Below are 18,734 nucleotides of genomic sequence, written 5' to 3' on the forward strand. Positions count from 1 at the left end.
AATTAACTTTCATGACCAACCAATGCTGGACTTTCCTTTGCAAAATAGGGCTGAATTCAAATTTTACCAGTAGAAAAGAGTAACTGAAAACAATAGCACTTAATATGTCATGCTTAAGTCTAATTATAAATATGATTCTTTGTATTTAATTATATTAAATATAATACAATCCAATTTTTTTTACAATTTGCAAAATAATAAATAACTACTACCAGATGTAACACATCCATTTGTTTTCTTTGATGAATAAACACTAACGTATAATGTATATTTCTTCTAACATCATGCTTTCATAAACTATAAAATGATATTCAACACATGCAGAACACTTCTGCTTTTTTTAATCAAAGGGTTTATGTACAGGTAATCCTGACTTAAAATCATTAATTCAGCACCTGTTCACAATTACAACAGCACTGACAACATTTATGACCGATCCTAACATTTACTACCATTGCAAACCCCTCCCCCACAACCACATGATCAGATTCAGGTACTTGGCAACCAGCATGCATTTAAGAGGGTTGTGGTGTCCTAGGGGTCATTTCTGCCTTTCCCAGCTGGTTTCTGATAAGCAAAGTCAATGGGAGAAGCCAGACTCTCTTAACAACTGCATGATTCACTTAACAACTGCAGTAATTTGTTTAACAATTGAGGCAGAAAAGATTGATAATTAGGGGCAAATCACTTATCAGCCGCCTTGCTTAGCAATGGGATCTCACAACTGTGGTTTTAAGTTCAGGACAACCTGTACTATTTGTTATTCAAACCACAAAGGCAAATGAAAATGCAACTCCGTGAAAAATTTTGCAGTGAATATAAAAAGGTGAGAGGACAAACAAAAAAGAAGATTGGGTAGACTCCAGAAAGATATAGTAAAAAGGTTGTTCCACTAAAGCAAAGTTTCAAATTATATCCATTATCTTAAATTACTAATTAAATAAGGTGAGAGTATAAACATATACTCCAGTAGCCCAATAATAGGGTTATATTACTAGATGCTTGTAATAAACTTGGTAGCAGTTGTTATCTAACTTTATCTTTGTCTAAAATTTAGCTTTATCTAAACCTTGACTTGCTGGTCTAAAAGGTCCCATGTAAGAATTTAGATCTCAAAGAGACTACCTGGAGTTTACCCAGTTCTTCAGTGTCTCTTGCATAATGTTATTATGAATAATACTCATAGACAATGGCTTGTTATGAAATTCTTACTCCTGTTGGATTGACGTTATTTCAGGCTCATTTGAAAGACAGCTTGCTCTGAAGGCAAGGGAAAATGAAAAATAATAAATATATTCTTGTTTATCAGGAATAGATATTTTTAAATATTTATTTTAAAGGCAGAACAAACTCATTTTCACAACCAAATTTTATCATATATATCAAATTTTATCATATATATTATGATGTCTTCATAAGTCACCAGTGTTCATTAAGGAATGTCTCCCAATAGTCATTAGAAATGCTTGCCACAAAATTTTAGGCTGTAGAGTGCTACAAGCAGCAGACTAATTGGAATATTGGAATCAATTACTGCAAGAAGTTTCAAAAATAATGCATGTTAAAAATTTATAGTTGAAATGCTACCCCTATGAAAATTACCTTAGATCAGTGATGGCGAACCTTTTAGAGATCGAGTGCCCAAAAACTGGCCCCGCCCCACTTCACCCCCTGCCCTGCCCCCACCCAGCAGCACCATGGCGGCCATGCCCTCTGCCTGCGCCCCGCAGCATCAACTGTGCACGATGGGGCGTGAGGGCAGAGTCTTGTCTACGCTGTCTGGCTGCCATGTCCTTGGCTGCACTGCTCCGCGTGGGCCACGTTTGGGGGCGACTCTCCTCCAGGGGGGCTGCTGGTGAGGAGGGAGTTGCGAGGGGAGGCAAGACTGGGGCAATGGCACGTGTGCCCACAGAGAAGGCTCCGAGTGCCACCTCTGGCACCCATGCCATAGGTTCGCCACCACTGCCTTAGATAATCCTGAATGTACTTACAGAGACTTCTACCTGCCTAAGTACAAATAGGATCAGACTATAAGACAGGCATATGAATACAGCCAGTATAAAGGCTGGAAAAATATATGTATATTAAAATGTAAACTGTATTTTCTATAATTCAGTGACTGAGCTGTTGCACTGACATCACCCATTATTATCAAATATAGCACTGGATCAAGGCATAAAGCTATAAATCAGAGCAGTATGAGACTACGATAGTCATGACAGATTTTTCAACTGCTCTGAACAGCTTTGTTGATGCAATCTATCAAAATCTTGCTTCTGGTCATCATCAAGTGTACTTGGATTGCAAACAGATAGGCAGATCACTAAAATTACTTTTGGGCATCGTTCAAAATAGATGCCTCTTTACAATATTGTATTTGACTTCAACTACATAGCAGTAGCATATTCAAGCTTTCTGAAATGACTGCTTCGATCCACAAAGCTATCACCATACTCACATAATAAGGTAACAAAATAGGCATTTTTTCAGGGTGCTAAAGCTCATGCAATTGACATGGGTACAGCCAGTCCAGCAAAAGATTATTTAGGCTTGCAGTGACTCAGTAGTAATTCTTTCTGACAGTCAACCCCCATTTTAATAAACTCAATTCAGTGGACTTTAGTGGATGCAATGAATAAAATCTGGACTTTTGACAACAAGGAACTTTGCCCCAGGTAACAGACAAACACTGTGGTGAATGATGCAACCATGTTTGTACATTTTGAACATTATGTTCATGTTATGTACAGCTGCATATATTTTATAATTTTTATAAGGTATAGATTATATGTATATTTTATATATGAAAGATCGAATTCAGCATTTAATGAACACTTGATTTGAAAAACACTCATTTCCCCCAGCAGTCCATTAAACTGAGGGTTCTGTCTAATGTGAGGTCTCTCTATCTTTCTTGTTCATAAAATAAATCTTCATCATAATGTAAAATCCTAGGCATGAGTAGAACTATATTCTCTAAAAAAATTCTTTGTTTTCTTAAAGGGGCCTAGACTGATTTAGAATGTATAAATGGAACTATTTTATCATCCAATCTGCCAAATGTCATATCCAACTCTGCCTAGTCAATTAATAGGTAATAACTTTCACCCTAAGAAAAAGTCAGCAAAATCACTGTTTTAAAGAAAAATTCTAAAGCTGACAGAAAAAAACATTCAACTAAGAAATAAATTTAGCCACAAACTATGGAATCCCCTTTCAAGTAAATGTCTTTGAATATATTCTTTGCATTTTCATTTGTAACAAAGATACATGGATTTATGGATTTTGGTGATATAAAGGCAGTAAGTAGATGCCTCAAACTAAAGACAACTTGTTTGTTTTTAATTCATTTGTAAGATTCTTTCTTTACTCTCAACCATCTGTATTGTGGCAACTTATCTAGTCTTAATATCTCCAGCTTATTTAAAAGTTAATGTTATTGAAAATTGGCAGCCACCGAAAGTGAACTTGGAACATACAAAGCCTTAGGGATTATCAATTGTGCACCATGTCCTAAAATAACATTTTACCTAGAAGTTATGGTTAGACTGAACTAGGATACTGCTGAACTACAATTCCAAGGATCCTCTAGGCCATTCTGCAGAAGTGTCACTGAGAACAGTAAATATTACTCCTACATAATATTATGTAGCAGTAATATTAACTATTCTTAATGGTACTTCTGTGTAGTCCTGTATAGGATTAATATGAATTTTCTTAATTGTTAATCCCTTCTAAAAATGAAAAGGGAACATCATTATCATCAGAATTCAGTCTTACTTTGCTGATGTCTCCCTCAGCTCTTCATCCAGTCTGCATGAGTAAAAGATATTGATGAAGGGGGACAAGCAAGCAGAACATAAAATAGAAGCAGGGAAAAGCAGAATGTCAATCAAGCAAGGAACATGCTTTTGAAATTATGCACCAACAAAAGATTTTTGTCTAAAGTGTTACTGACTTTGATTTCATTTGTTTATCTCTATATATATTTAGCCCATGTACAGGGAGGTCTTGTAAAGCTTGCAGGAGTCCGCAGCACACATGCTGTACAAAGCTGACAAAGTGATTGAAGTTAAATCTGGAACAGGCCAAATTAAGGAATTTTACAACTGATCTCAATAGCTCATGTGTGAGATTCATTACAGAGAGCTATGGGATCTTTTTAAATGTCAGCTGCTGAAATCCTCCACTGCCTCACGTATCCTTAGTCATTTAAAAACATCAGCACAGGCTGCAGCAGAGCAAGAGTTTTACCTTACTCTTCTCTGAATGGATCGCTCTTCATCATACCTTTCAAGATAAAAGTGGGTGAAGGACAAAGACATACAAGGTCAAGTAATACGCAGACATCACATTTATCCCAAATGTATCACCTTCACATCACAAGGAACTATTCCCAAGGTCAAGTTAGAGTTAGCACTGAGGCTCTTCTATATGCATCTCGTATCAATGCAAATTTAAACTACAATGTCTATTTCTTTATGCATAGTATGATCCATTGGGCTCCAGACTTGCTTTGATATTAGTGGGTTGGCATGTTCACATTGAGAACTACTATGCACACTGAAAGAATTGGTAAAACCATGAAATGTTCTGAATTTTTCCCATCTTGGCACCGTCCAGTTACAACTGAACTGATATCCCATCATTCTTAGCAAGTTTTGGACAGGAGAATAATTTATAAAACATACAGTCCCCAAATCAGAAACACTGATGCTTTCCTAAAACATCAGTGCTCAGAACATGAACGCTTCGAGAATTTCATCTCCACTTTCTGTGAATAAAATATATTCCCATTCTACAATGTCTCATGCAATTATCAAAAATATTTTGAAAACCATTGATTTTTACTCTCAACAGATGGCATGAATAAATTACCAAAGTAATTACACATTGGAATAGATTCTTGGATCTTTAACAGAATCATATAGTTGACAGATACTGAAGAGGCCAATTACCGGTAGTACAGGATCTACCACAGCAACCTGATAAACGATTAGCCAGCCTCTGTTTGGAGTCTTCCAGTAAAAGAAAACTCACCACTTGGTATGGCAACCTATTCCCTAGTTAACAGCTGATACAATCATGAGTTTCTCCCTAGCCTGAATTTACTTCCTTATAGTTTTAACTAATTGGTCCTGACCTTTCTCTTTGGGGTAATTGAGAATGAGATCACTGATTCATCCTTCAGATATCTGAAGAGTGCTTTCTCAGCTTCCCTCAATCATCTCTTCTACAGGTTAAACTTATTTTGATTTAATCATTCCTCTTTTGTTTTCTTGGCTTGGCTTTCTTTATACCATATTATAATTTAAATTGTGTTTTTAAAATTTTAACCAAGTAAACAAGATAAACAATTATTTTAGCGCTGTTCAGTTTTAATCACAATATTGAGTACTTTCTAAATATAATATTTAGATAAAATTAAATTTCCTTAAACATAGCAGTCCTTTTGTTTTATAGAAGTAACTTATCTCATCAGTAGTCTCCAAATGCTGTTCACTTACTTGACAATACTTTCTGGGACATTTACATATTCCATTGGAATTAGCTCATTAAGGTCTGCCAAAGTGTTGACATATTGTATCTTATTACTGAATTTTGAACTGAAACACAAAAAGTAGAATTCACTGGTTAAGCAATATAGATATATAAAATTCAACTCCATGTTAACTAACAAGCTGCTAAATTACAGGCTAGGACCGATCTTAGCTATATACATAGCATTGATATGGAACATTTACAATGTTCAGACTACAGGTAGTCCTTGACTTACAATTTGTTTAGTGACCTTTCAAAGTTACAGTGGCATTGAAAAAGTCACTCATGACTCATCCTTGCACTTACAACAGTTGCAGCATCCCAACATGATCAAAATTTGGACACCTGACAATCAGCATGTATTTACAAGGGTTGCAGTGTCCTGGTGTCATGTGATTGCCATTTGCAACTTTCCCAGCCAGTTTCTGACAAGCCAAGTCAATGGAGGAAGCTGAATTTGTTTAACGACTGCACGATTCGCTTAACAATTATGGTAAAAAGCTCATAAAATCAGGCATGACCCATCTAACAACTGCCTTGCTTAGCAAAAGAAATTCTGGTCCCTTTTGTGACCATAAGTCAAGGACTACCTGTACTGTCTTCAAATATCACAGTAATTTATATGAACTTCATCCAAGGTAACCTACTTAATTTGTTAGGTGAGACCTAGACCAAAACTTCTTATCTCTTAGTTCATGTAGTTCTTACACTATCACTTCAGTGTTCCAACAAACATTTTTTTCACTGCATACACTCTAAATCAATGACTTAATTCAGGATTATCCAACTCTAGGTTGGTAATTCTTTGGGGCTCATGAGTGGTTTAAAAGAAGGATGACAGCATTTAAAAAAAACTTGATTAGCTTGCATAGAAAAAGAACAAGCCTTCGTTTTGCTTGCACTAACTTATTAAATACTGCATAAATTATTCTGTGATAATGTCATATATAGAAGTTAAAATGTAATTCTTATGAAGAAATGATAAATTTACTTTTTGTTAATGTTACGGTAAAATTACACAAATATATTTATCATTTTAGAGGGCCACATCAGCGCAAAGCTGAATCAGAAGTTCTTTCTTTCCTTCCCCAATTGCTGATCTTATGATAAAAGCAGTTCCTGATCATGTAAAAACTCAGCATTTTAGAAAATCCGAAAGTGATAAAGTCTGACCTTATAAAAGGCCGTGTCACAGCTAGAATTGTCCTTATAAACCAAGAGGGGTGAACTATGATGAATGATTTCAAATTCTTCCTTAATCTGCATTTAAAAAGAAAGATACTTTAAGTCTTCAGGATGAAATACACTGGTTGAGAAAAATGACAGACACATGTTCATCAGGTATAGCCACTATCACACACTGACTCACACACTTTTGGCATTCATTCTAAAACAGATTATTTCTTGACCTCCAGTGATATTCACAAGGAACAGCTTGCATTTAAAAAGAACAGAGCAAGAGGATTTAAAACAACAAACAGACTAAGAAAACGAATAATTATAAAATATAAGTGATCCACAAACCGCCTGTCAATCATCTGGTAGCATCTTTTCATCCATCCAAATCCTGGCATTCTTCTCCTTGGAGTTGCTCCATTTAAGTAAACAATCATATAGTCTTCAGCAACCATCAGCTCCAAAGTACTTATTACATATCTCAAGAAAAAGAAGGAGAAGAAAAAGAAGTGGGGAGGAGCAAAATTTTCACAAAGCATTTTTTTTCCTTTTAAGAACCCCCTTAACCTTAGCAACTTTAAAATCTTAACTTTAAGATATGTCGACTTCAAATGGTCGAGGAATTCTACGACTTGAAACCCACATATCTTAAAGTTGCCATGTGAGAAACATTGCCATGTGTTTTTAGCACTTAAGCAAATATACAGTTTCCAGAAACAAAATTGACAATTGAGGGAGTTCTTTATTAAAAGTATAATTCTACCCATACGCTAAGGTCCCCAACTTTTTGGGCACCAGGGACCGGTTACGTGGAGAGAGGTTTTTCCATGGACTGGAGGGGAGCGTGGTTTTGTGTGCTGCCTGCATCCCGCGGATGGGGCTTTGCTTGTTTGTGTGGACCATTTGCTGGTATGCCGCGGCCCAGTACCAGTTCACAGACCGGGGGTTGGAGACCCCTGCACTAAGTAACCTATATGGTACTGGTCATACTGCCACTCCTTTGGGAGTGTGAAATAGTTAAATAAGAACCCCATGCTAATTTTACTCCTCAGTGTATGAAAACTGCAGTAAAAGTAAATGTCTGTGCTCACCCCATTGCCAGGGAATTTAGGAGCATTTCTGGGACAGGATTCAAGGTAAGAATATAGTCCGGAAATTCAGACAGAACTCCTGACCTATGTGACTTTTCCACAATGAGAAGTTACAGTTTTACATGTAATCCTCCACCTACTATCATTCATTTAGTGACTGTTCAAAGTCACAACAGCACTGAAAAAAGTGACTTGTGATCTTTTTTCACAACCTCTGCAGAATCCCATGGTCATATGATCAAAATTCGGATGCTTGGCAACTGGTTAATATTTCTGACGGTGGCAGAGTCATGTAATCTCCTTTTGCAACTTTCTGACAAGCAAAGTCAATGGGAGAGCCTGATTCACTTAATAACTGTGTTACTAATTTAACAACCACAGTGATTCACTTAACAATTATGGCAAGAAAGGTCATAAAATGGGGCAAAATCGCTTAACAACTCTATCGCTTGCCAACATAAATGTTGAGTTCTATTGTGATAAGTAGAAGATTATCTGTATTATGAAATTTCATAGGACTTTAGCCATAGACGGTTAGGGGCAGCTCAAGTGAAACTTTCTTTAAATATCAAGGCTCAATTCACTCTTAACTATGGTAAAACAGGAATCACTTCCCTATGGCTTCTTTCCATTGTAGTGTAGTGTAGTGTGTTTTATTTTATTTCATTTTATTTATACAAACCAAATTTTTGTTTGCCTCAAAAGAACTAAGCAACAAAGGAACACATTGCCATGGCTTTATGTCTCTTTTCAACTTTGCACTTGTCTCTTAATGAAAATCATCTATTTCACCACATGAAAGAGTTTTACTACAATAGTTCCACACTCACAGAAAAAGGTTTTCCATGACATACGTATAATCCGTTTGACTGCTATCCGGCAGAAAACATGCAGCAAATACGATGATGGCATTCAAGCCATCACCATAGCATCCTGTGGAGTCAAAAATATGTCTCACAAACAGTTCTTAACACAATAGAATTGGCAGGCTTCCTAAGCAATTGAAGCTTCCTATTACCAGTTGCATAATTCAGGGGCGGGGGTATAAGTGTCAAATATGCTAAAGCAATTTGGGAAGTAGACCAATAGCAAATAACGGCATATTAGATAACATTTTAATGAGAGAAGCAACCTGGGAGTCTCAATGCAAAGTATTCAACAACGCTGAACAGTAGACAAAGCTACCGCCACATCTGAATGTCTCATGACATCCTATTTGGTGTAAGATTTTTCCAGGTGAACTTTCTAATTTGGAGAATTGATAGCTGCATCTGTTATGAAAGTCCCAATTCAAAGCAATTCTAGAAAATACAAACTCTAATAAGTAAGAAGAGTAAATGAAAAAAATGGAAAGAATAGATGCTAGTCCTGAAAAACTCATAGTTCTGCCATACCCACAGGCTACAGCAGTGGTTCTCAACCTGTGGGTCGGGACCCCATTTGGGGTCGATCGACCATTTCATGGGGGTCGCCAAGCAAGGCTGTCTGCCATTTTTTTTGTCTGCCATTTTTTTTGTCCGCCATTTCCCCCCCCCCTTTTCCGGCGGGTGCCTTACCTCCCTTGGGCTGGGCCAGCTGGTGGTCGGCCTGCTCCGTCTCTGCCGCTTGCCAGCTACGCCTCGGCCGGCGCAGGGGGCAGAACCATGCATGCGCGGCGCTCCCGGGCAGGGAAAGTCCTCGACTTACAACCGGTTGGGTAGTCCTCGACTTACGACCGGTTTAGTCCTCGACTTACGACCGGTTTAGTCCTCGACTTACGACCGGTTTAGTCCTCGACTTATGACCGGTTGGGGTCGCGGCATTAAAAAGGTTGAGAACCACTGGGCTACAGAAATATAGGCCTGTTCCCTCATCAAGCAATCCACAAAAATTATTTAAACATGTATGAAACTCTTAACAGCCTGGCATAGGTATAATGCTGATATGAACCATTGCTATATATTCCATATCAGATCTAAATCGCAGCAGTTAAAGACTGAAAAAGAAAGAACTTTTCTCTTTCAAGACCTTTGTTTTGCTACAAAATAAGTATAAAATCCTAATCTCAGCACATCCAAACCCTTTTCACAACATATTGATTTAAATGGGATGTAGGGAGAAACAGTAATAGACATCCTTAAAGTATAACCTACAATATCCTTAGTAAATCTGGTCATGCTTGTGATTGCACATTATATTAAACCATAATTTTTTTCAACCATGAATTGTTGAACAAACCACAATGTCTGGATTCACACATCATATGAAGCTACAGAGCAACGACAGCCAGTTTTTCTAACTGAGGATTATGATTGGTGCATTGGAGGTGCGCTGGGTTTAATTAAAAACAAATTAATTAAATAAAATCAACACACTATTCTCACATTTTAATTATTTCTCCTTTGGAGACAACTTCTAGAGATTCTGAAGCTGTCCAATTAGCTTTCAGGGGGCATATGCTGCTGTGGTTTACACTTCACCATAAACTATGGTTTACAAACCATGGCTGGTTTCACACCACATATTAAGTTCAAAGCAAACAGTCAATATGATGTAATGTTCCTGTAACATACAGGCCTGTCATTGTGCCATGAACACTGAATATATTGCATTTCTTCTCTCATTTTTTCTTTTTTAAGCTCTATCTTAAGTATGAATCAGAGATCTGCAATGGAGCATATTATGCCCAGAATAAAATGATTTAATGACTCATCAACTCACATATTTCATATGAAAAGCATTCTGTTGTTATAGATACATTACAGAGTTTTCAGTAACTCACAAATTCTGTTTTATTCAAAGGAAATATATTCTAAATTAATGTCAGATGTGCAAAGACCATTTACAATTAGGATACTTTCAAATGTTTCTAATTACTCTACATTAATTAATATATCAGATTTTTTTTTCTGTACCTCCATGAGAAATAACCTTTTTAAAAGGTTCAATTGCTTTCATATCAATCCTCTGCTCCTGGTCTCCAATAACAACAGTTCTCCATAACCTGTTGTCTTCTCGTTCTTCCTCAACAGTGTATTCTGGGATGGATTCAGATTCTTCTTGAGAAGGTTCTTTAATGGCTGGTTGCTCTTCTGAAATTACAAGAAGAGAGGATTTAAATAAGCAGTCATTAATGTAAGAAAAGCCTGTTTTATCCAGGAACAAAACTGAATTTCTGAGTTCCACTCTGAAATCCATTGTACAATTAACTGAATGACATTATTCTCAAAAATAAGGTCCATGAATAAGTGTTCTCTTCTCACTTTATTGTAGCACATAATTTTCTTTCTACTAATGCAAATGAATAAACAAAACATTTTAAATAAAAATGTATTTATTGTTATCTTCTTGTTGTTAATTGCGAAGTCGTGTCTGACCCATCGCGACCCCATGGACAACGTTCCTTCAGGCCTTCCTGTCCTCTACCATCTTCTGGAGTCCTACTGCTTCAGTGACTCCATCCAGACACCTCATTCTCTATCGTCTCCTTCTTCTATTGCCCTCAATCTTTCCCAGCATTAGGCCCTTCTTCAGCATTATCTTACTTAGTGAAAAAGAAAGGAAAAGGTTTGATATGTTCTTACAATTAAAACATTTTCACAGTATGATACCTATTCTACTGCAAGTTTTTCATCGGAGCACTATTAAACAAAAATAAAAAAACAAAAGAAATCAGTCGCCAAAACAAAGCAACAATGAAATCCAAGCCAAATAAAAACTAACAATTTAATGCAACTTTATAACATCTGAACAAAAAACTACTTATATTTTCTAAAATTTTCTGATATTAGAGCAAGAAGGAACCTGTAACCCTTTACATGTTGCACAAGTACAGTTCCAATAACCTCAACCATAAGGATGCCGGGAGTTTAATTCAACAACAACTGGAGGAACATTGGTTGTCCATACATGAACTCGGACAGAGGTAGGCAACCTTAGCTCTTTTATGACTCGTGGACTTCAACTCCCAGAATTCCTGAGCCAAAATGGCTAGCTCAGGAATTCTGGGAGTTGAAGTCCACGAGTCATAAAAGAGCCAAGGTTGCCTACCCCTGAACTAGGAGCTCAGTAGGCAATGTGTCATTTGTAATCTGTTTTCTCATTGCTTGTTCGGCACCACTCATGTCTGGTATTCCCTTCAATTTTCTACTTTCATCGTTTTGAGAAAAAAAATAATTTATTTATACTTTGCAGACAGGATTGCTAGCAAATTCATTCTCAAAATAGTTCAGGGATGTTTGAGATGTTATGAGGTAGACACTGCTTTAATGTGTTTGGTATGTAATCATATAGGAGAGCTGAAACCTCTACTGAACTCTGCTTTAATGATTTAATGATTCAGCTTGCAAAATAATTTGAGCCATACTGATATTGTTTCCGATGAATATACAAACTCAGACATGCGATTTAATCCATAGTTAACATCATATTGGGATTCGTGGAAGAGGGATAGATGATTTCTGAGGCAAAATGGAGCCAACCTAACTGCAGTGTTTTTATTGTTCTTATCTACAAATAAAAAAGGAAGGCTTAACATACCCTCAACTCCCATTGAGACACTGTGTTCTTTCTGACAGATGTATACAAAGCAAACCAAGAAGTGTCTGCTGGTCAACTACTAGAAAGGTGGCTAAGAACCAGCAAAAAAATAAGCTAATTAGCATATCTTAGTTGGCTGCCATAGTCTCTGGTGATAAAAGGATGGCTAAATGGCTTACCCATTGTTAATGCCAAACTTTTCTTAATATGTTGTCAGGGTGTAACAACATCTCAATAACATCTGAATTAATATCATGAACATAAAATATTCAGTTTGCTCTGTTTCAGAAAAATAAAAGAGATAGGATGCTATTCCGCCCTGTGGTTGGATTTATGTATGTATATAAGCATATGTGTGTGTGTCTATTTATTGCTTTCTGACATTTCCCATTCATTTTCCGAATATAACATTAACTTAAAGATTTAATTTCTTGCTTATTCACCTGGTGGGAAAATTAATTCCTGATGAGAGACCCAGAATTCATTGTTAAACCTGGACCACATGAAGTAATAGTAGTTCTTCCATTACAATGACAGCAAGATCATAAGCAGTAAACAAACACACATTTGTGATTAAAGACTATAAATCTGGAACAAACCTTGCACTTTTGTTTGCGCTCTACAGGGCTGAGGAATTCCTAATTTATTATATAACAACAAATAAATTCCAAGTTTTTGATTACTGTAATAATCTTTGTTACATTATAACAACAATCTTATAGATAAATCTAAATTAACCCTCTTCCATTTAATCCTTCTAACATAGCCAATTTAATAATCAACATAGATTTATGTTGAATTATTTCAGGAACAATGTAATCTGTGAAAAAAAATTGGAAAGCCGAATAATTCTAAAGAAATGATATAAAAATGGTAAAAAAAAAGGACCTCAGCTGATATTTAGATTTTTTTGTATGATGCAAAAAGAGAGAAATCCATAGTTCTAAAACAAAACATGTATTACATTTTAGGGTAGGGGTTAGATAATATATAAGTATCATAGCTGCATACCAGAATGTATCTTCCAATTATACTTGCTTCTGGAATCTTTAAAAATAACTGAACTAGAAATACTATTATCCTTAATATTACAATTGTTCCTGCTATCCAGTTAATCAAATAAACTAGGGGTCCTCAACCCCTGGTCCATGGACCAGTACTGGGTCGCGGCATGCCAGCAACCAGTCGGCACAAACAAGCAAAGCCCCATCCATGAGATGTAGGCAGAACACAAAACCACGCACCCTCTGGTTCCATGGAAAAACTTTTCTCCACGGAACCGGTCCCTGGTGCCCAAAAGGTTGGGGACCTCTGAGATAAACCATTTAATCTTTCAAAACTATTGTATACAAATAACCATCAAATTGCAGATATAACACTGGCTCTACAATTTGAAAACAATCTTTTTGTATATATAGTAGCATGTTCAGCGTTTCCTTGGAGCTATTTTATTCTTATACTGCATATCTGTCTTTTTGAGGTGACAGTTAGGTCCCTAGAGAATTTCTAAAATTTTAAAAAAGTATACACCATGGCCCGTCCCCCAATATACACACATAGGTAATCACTGCACATTCACTGTTACCAAATAAAATTCATTACCATGTCCAGCATATTCTAAAGAATCTGCTTCATCTGGTGTGTCAAGATCATCTACATTAATATCAATTTCATCCGGAGTATCCAGGTTTTCATCAGAAAGGACAGATCCTTCACTCTGGTCCAGAGAGAGATTGATATTTGGAGCAGTGAGCTTTATCCTTCTGGGATGAGAGCCATTAAGATCTAGCGAATTGGGAGGTTCTAGATAAGCACGAAAAGAGAAGAACCTCTGTTTTAGATTAAAACTATTACTCTAAACAGCATTTAAATTAATTTGACGTTTCAAAAATTACTCAGCCTATCTAATAGCTTTATGTGACTCCAGAAAACAAGAAACAGGCCTAGGTGAAGCGATATGGATTCACTTAGAATGAAGAGTTTCATGATATGGAAGGAATGAAATACCAACTTGAGTTATCCAATCTTGCTTTGCCGAGGATTTTCTCCCCATTATCAGGATAAACTACACCATTTGTTCTGATGGACTACAATAAACCCATTTTGGAGAGAACAGGAACACAATTCTCTTCGTTAGTAAAAAAAAAAAAGGGGGGGGCAATATATGTTTCAATTAGGTGCTTCTCACTGCTACGTCTCCTTTGACTGGTATCTGGCCACCAGCTACAGCAAGAACCAATGGAAGCAGGCAAAGTGAAATAACACAGCCACTTTACCCTTAAAATGCATGGGCTGCTTCATTGCAGCCTTCATTATCACAAAGCATTCTCATGAAGAACTGGACCTAATAATTAATAGCAGATACAGAAGATACTGTATTTACAATTCGAATAAGGAAAACATTTCAAAAGGAGCAGAATGCTGTTGCCAGCCAACCTGTGTCTATTTTTGTTACTTCTGATAAGGCATCAGTTCCCCTCTAATTAACAGAACAAACATGAAGATTTTATACACAGCTATAAAATCCCCCTTCCCCTGGTGCTAATGGTATACTTTTCCTGGAACATGATTACTCAAATCCTGGGCAGTTGCCATTTACAGTATATCTTCCCTGGTCTTGGATGTAATGCAGTGGCTGAGGAATATTCTAATATGTCAAAGACTTCTTTTCTAACTGCTGACACCTTAGGCAGCATTTTTAATTGTGTTGTTTTAACTGGTAAATAGAAGCTAAATCTGTACAGGCTGAAGTGAAGAAAGTGCAGTGTAGCTAATTATCATATGCAGCAAGTTCATTTGCAGCCTAATGGAATTAAGCACAGTAGAAAGTGGATGAGAACTGCAAATGATGATCAAGGGAACCATGGAATTAATTAAATATCAAAATTAAACTATTTTTATTCCAAATAAATCAATATTATCACAGTACAGAAATAGTTCACTCAGTGAATAATTAAATGGCTCAGGAGACAATGAAATTTTTAAAAAGACAATTAAAATGTAGACTCACCAGGTCTCATCTCTATTGCAGTGGAATCTAGCATGGCATTATTAAGGATATCCATTCCCGCATCCTCTGCTACCAATCTAAAACATCAAGACAAATACATATGTTGTTGTTTTCTGAATTTGAAGAATCAAAGCACTTTAAGTAAAGATTTAACTGTTCTCAGTTTGCCCAAGGAAAAACAGATGAAGAGACCTGAAGACATTTGAAGAGATTTTGGCTTTGTTAAAGAATACAGACTTTTTGAGGTGATTAAGTTTCAAAAGAGACTATGCTGTCTCCAAACTTCAGTATTTGCCTGCAAAATCAATTATAATTTTTCTGGAGTCATGTCTTGGAAAATTCTACCACAAATGAGAATTGTGTTTTGTTCTGAGCTCACAGAATATCCCTGCCAGTTGTTTCTTCCCATCCTTCACTTTGTACAGAAGAATAATAGCATTATTCCAACCGTTATGCACAATTGCAGTCTCCATACAGATCAGACGTTAAACAAGACACACATCTTCTCCACATACACAATACATACATATGTCAACATTTCTCCAGCTACACCATTTATACCTGCAGCCTTATCAATTGCAAATCTTGCATGGAACCATACTCATCTTTTAGTGGAACCAGCAGCCAGCGTCCAGACTGCTTTCCTAAATAATGGCTTACCAGTTATTTCATGTTACTGTCTGAATGAAAATTCATCTGTGGCATCAAAGTCCACTAAACCCAGATTTAACTTACTAGTTGACTGTATCTGGATCCAAATTGAAAACTATTGCTGAAGTAAGATCCTAGAACAGTGGTGGCGAACCTATGGCACGGGTGCCAGAGGCGGCACTCGGAGTCCTCTCTGTGGGCACACGTGCTGTTGCCCCAGCCTTGCCTCCACCCATGACACCCTCCTCACCAGCAGCCCTCTTGGAGAAGGGTTGCCCCCGAGTGTGGCCCACGCGGAGCAGTGCAGTCAAGGACATGGCAGCCATGCAGCGTAGACAAGACTCTGCCCTCATGCCTCATCACGCACAGTTGATGCTGCGGGGCGTGGGCAGAGGGCGTGGCTGCCATGGCACTGCTGGGTGATCTGCAGTGGGCCCTGGAGGCGGTGAGTGGCCCTGCAGGCAGGTGGGGTGGTGGCAGGGCAGGGCCTGGAGCAGGGGCGGGGCCAGTTTTTGAGTTTGCCATCACTGTCCTAGAACTTTTGTAAATAAATAAGATCACTTTATAAACTTAATAAATTAATGTTTTCAGAGATTTATGCCCACTAGGATTTTGTGATAAAAACTATTACAGATTAATGGGCACTTTCAGATTAGTGCTAGTTGTTCTTAAGAACCTAAAATCAGCCTTGGATCATGCCCAAGACCTTTCTAATCCAACACTCTGTTTGAGGGTAACTCACCAGATGCTTCTGGGAAGTGTGAAGTAGGAGCTGAAGGCTCAATAATTATTAATATCAAAACATATAGGAAAGATACTTCTTTATCAAAACAAATGTAATTTTTTTAAAAAAGTAAGCAATGCCTTTAGAAGTCTTCTTTGTATGACATACAATGCACTCTTTTAACCTCAGCTTCCTCTTCCCTAGTTACCATCTGTTTTTTAAAGTCCTTAAAAAGTTCTCGTCACTCAAACAGCCTAATTCTAAAAGCCCAGTCCTTCCCTTCCATGCTGAAAACTCCACCACTCTCCAGCCTACTTCAAAACCTTTATTTTTTTATTATTTTGGAATAATCCAGGGACTATTTAAAAACAAATGGATATATAGTGAGTGAAAAAATTACCTGAAATACCGAGAAACTTAAAAAAAAAATCCTATCTGTTGTAACACAATTTTTTTAATCTAACTATCCAAGGCAACTCTGAGTCTTTAACTTTTATAAAGCTTTTCCAAAGACAAGGTGAACAGAGTAAACATAAACAAATAAGCCTCCTCCCAAATCAGATTCTTCTAAGGCTCTTTAGCTCATGAATTCTAATGTCGCTCCCTTCTCTTTTCTATAGCAAATCAAGATGACACCATGTCATAATCATCCACCTGGAAGAAGAAAGAGAAAAGCTAAAGCAAAAAGACAATTTGAATTATGCAAGTAGCAAGGTATTTTAGAGAGATAAATGTAATTAATTGTTACGCAGAAAAAGGAAAGCACCTGATATAGGAGAACTATTATAGATGTAAATGCTAGGCTTTTTGGAGAAAATGTTTCACATAGGTTTAGCTTGTAACAGGAAACTTTTAAGATGCACCATATGCTTGCTGGCCTGGACTCTCAAAGCTCTAGGGACATACTTGATTATATAGTCCTTACACTGATTTATACACTGCATTTTGTTCTTTAAACATCTCACCTGCCTCTCATCAACTTATACAAACACATTTTTCTAAATCTTTCCCTTTCTTTTAGATCACTTACTTTTCCTTTATGCATTTTATTTTCACAATGTGCTTGTCTTTCATTCTCTCTGTATGACCAACCTCTTCTATGTACAGGGAGTCCTCAGTTAATGATCATAACTGGGACTGGTGAATCTGTTGCTAAATGACATAATTGTAAAGTCAAAAAAGTCACTTATAGACAGCAATTCTGGTTGTGGTCATTAAGCAAACTGTGCACAGTTGTTAAGTGTGACATCACATGAACATGACTTGTGATTTCCTACCAGTTTCTTTGCTTATCAGAAGTCAGCAGTGAAGGTCACAAATTGCAATCACATGACCACAGGACACTGAGACCATCACAACTGCACATCAATTGCCGAGAGCCCAAAACCAATCATGTGACTGCAGGGACATAGTAATAGCCACAACTCTTATAAGTCCACTTATAAGTCTCCTTGATCATCACTGGCATAACTTTGAATGGCCACTGAACAAGTAATTGCTAAGAAAGGATTATATGTACTTCTTTCATAATTGTACTGAATGTAGAGAAACTCCATTTGAAAAGGTTCAGGCACTGAAAATTCATCCAGAAGATGAGTCTGAAGAATCTAATACCAATCAGAAAGGAGGGTTTCTCCTCTCACATGGATTTTTTTTTTATAAGAAGAAGCAATAATCTAGCTTATGAGCCTAGCTAGGTTGAGATATATCAGGAGTTTTGAACTGAAGAGCCTGATAACTTAATGGCTCAATTCCGTCACTATGGGAGGAGATCATGGTTTAACCCGATGTCAAATGAGCTTCTGGTAACTCCAGTGACTGTCAACCCAGTTACCAATGCCTTGGTAGCCCAGGTGAACCAGTTAATTCCACAATGACAAATTATGACAGCAGTTTTGATGGAACCACAAGATAGAGGGCCCTTGCAAAGTACCCAACAAAGAGGGTCGGAGTCACAGCAAGTATAGATTTCAGGAGTTGAAGCCATGAAGGTGGAATCCAGTAAGATTCTGTATCTGTCCAA

The 18,734-nt window shown here is 37.1% G+C and overlaps 1 protein-coding gene across 1 annotated transcript in view; it reads right to left on the minus strand.

The window, feature by feature from the left end:
- Positions 1-1,208: 1,208 nt before the first annotated feature.
- The window catches only part of PRUNE2 (prune homolog 2 with BCH domain), a 69,340-nt gene continuing 51,814 nt past the window's right edge, over positions 1,209-18,734 (minus strand). The window contains exons 6-14 of the mRNA XM_029283860.1: positions 15,337-15,413; positions 13,929-14,129; positions 10,703-10,879; positions 8,639-8,741; positions 7,066-7,197; positions 6,715-6,801; positions 5,508-5,606; positions 4,255-4,290; positions 1,209-1,260 (exon numbers count right to left, since the gene is read on the minus strand). Coding sequence (XP_029139693.1) covers positions 1,209-1,260; positions 4,255-4,290; positions 5,508-5,606; positions 6,715-6,801; positions 7,066-7,197; positions 8,639-8,741; positions 10,703-10,879; positions 13,929-14,129; positions 15,337-15,413 — 964 coding nt within the window. The remainder of the gene's footprint in view (positions 1,261-4,254; positions 4,291-5,507; positions 5,607-6,714; positions 6,802-7,065; positions 7,198-8,638; positions 8,742-10,702; positions 10,880-13,928; positions 14,130-15,336; positions 15,414-18,734) is intronic.

The sequence above is a fragment of the Protobothrops mucrosquamatus genome, unplaced genomic scaffold (assembly GCF_001527695.2).
Source record: "Protobothrops mucrosquamatus isolate PMUCROS unplaced genomic scaffold, P.Mucros_1.0 scaffold254, whole genome shotgun sequence".
In the NCBI taxonomy this organism is placed as follows: domain Eukaryota; kingdom Metazoa; phylum Chordata; class Lepidosauria; order Squamata; family Viperidae; genus Protobothrops; species Protobothrops mucrosquamatus.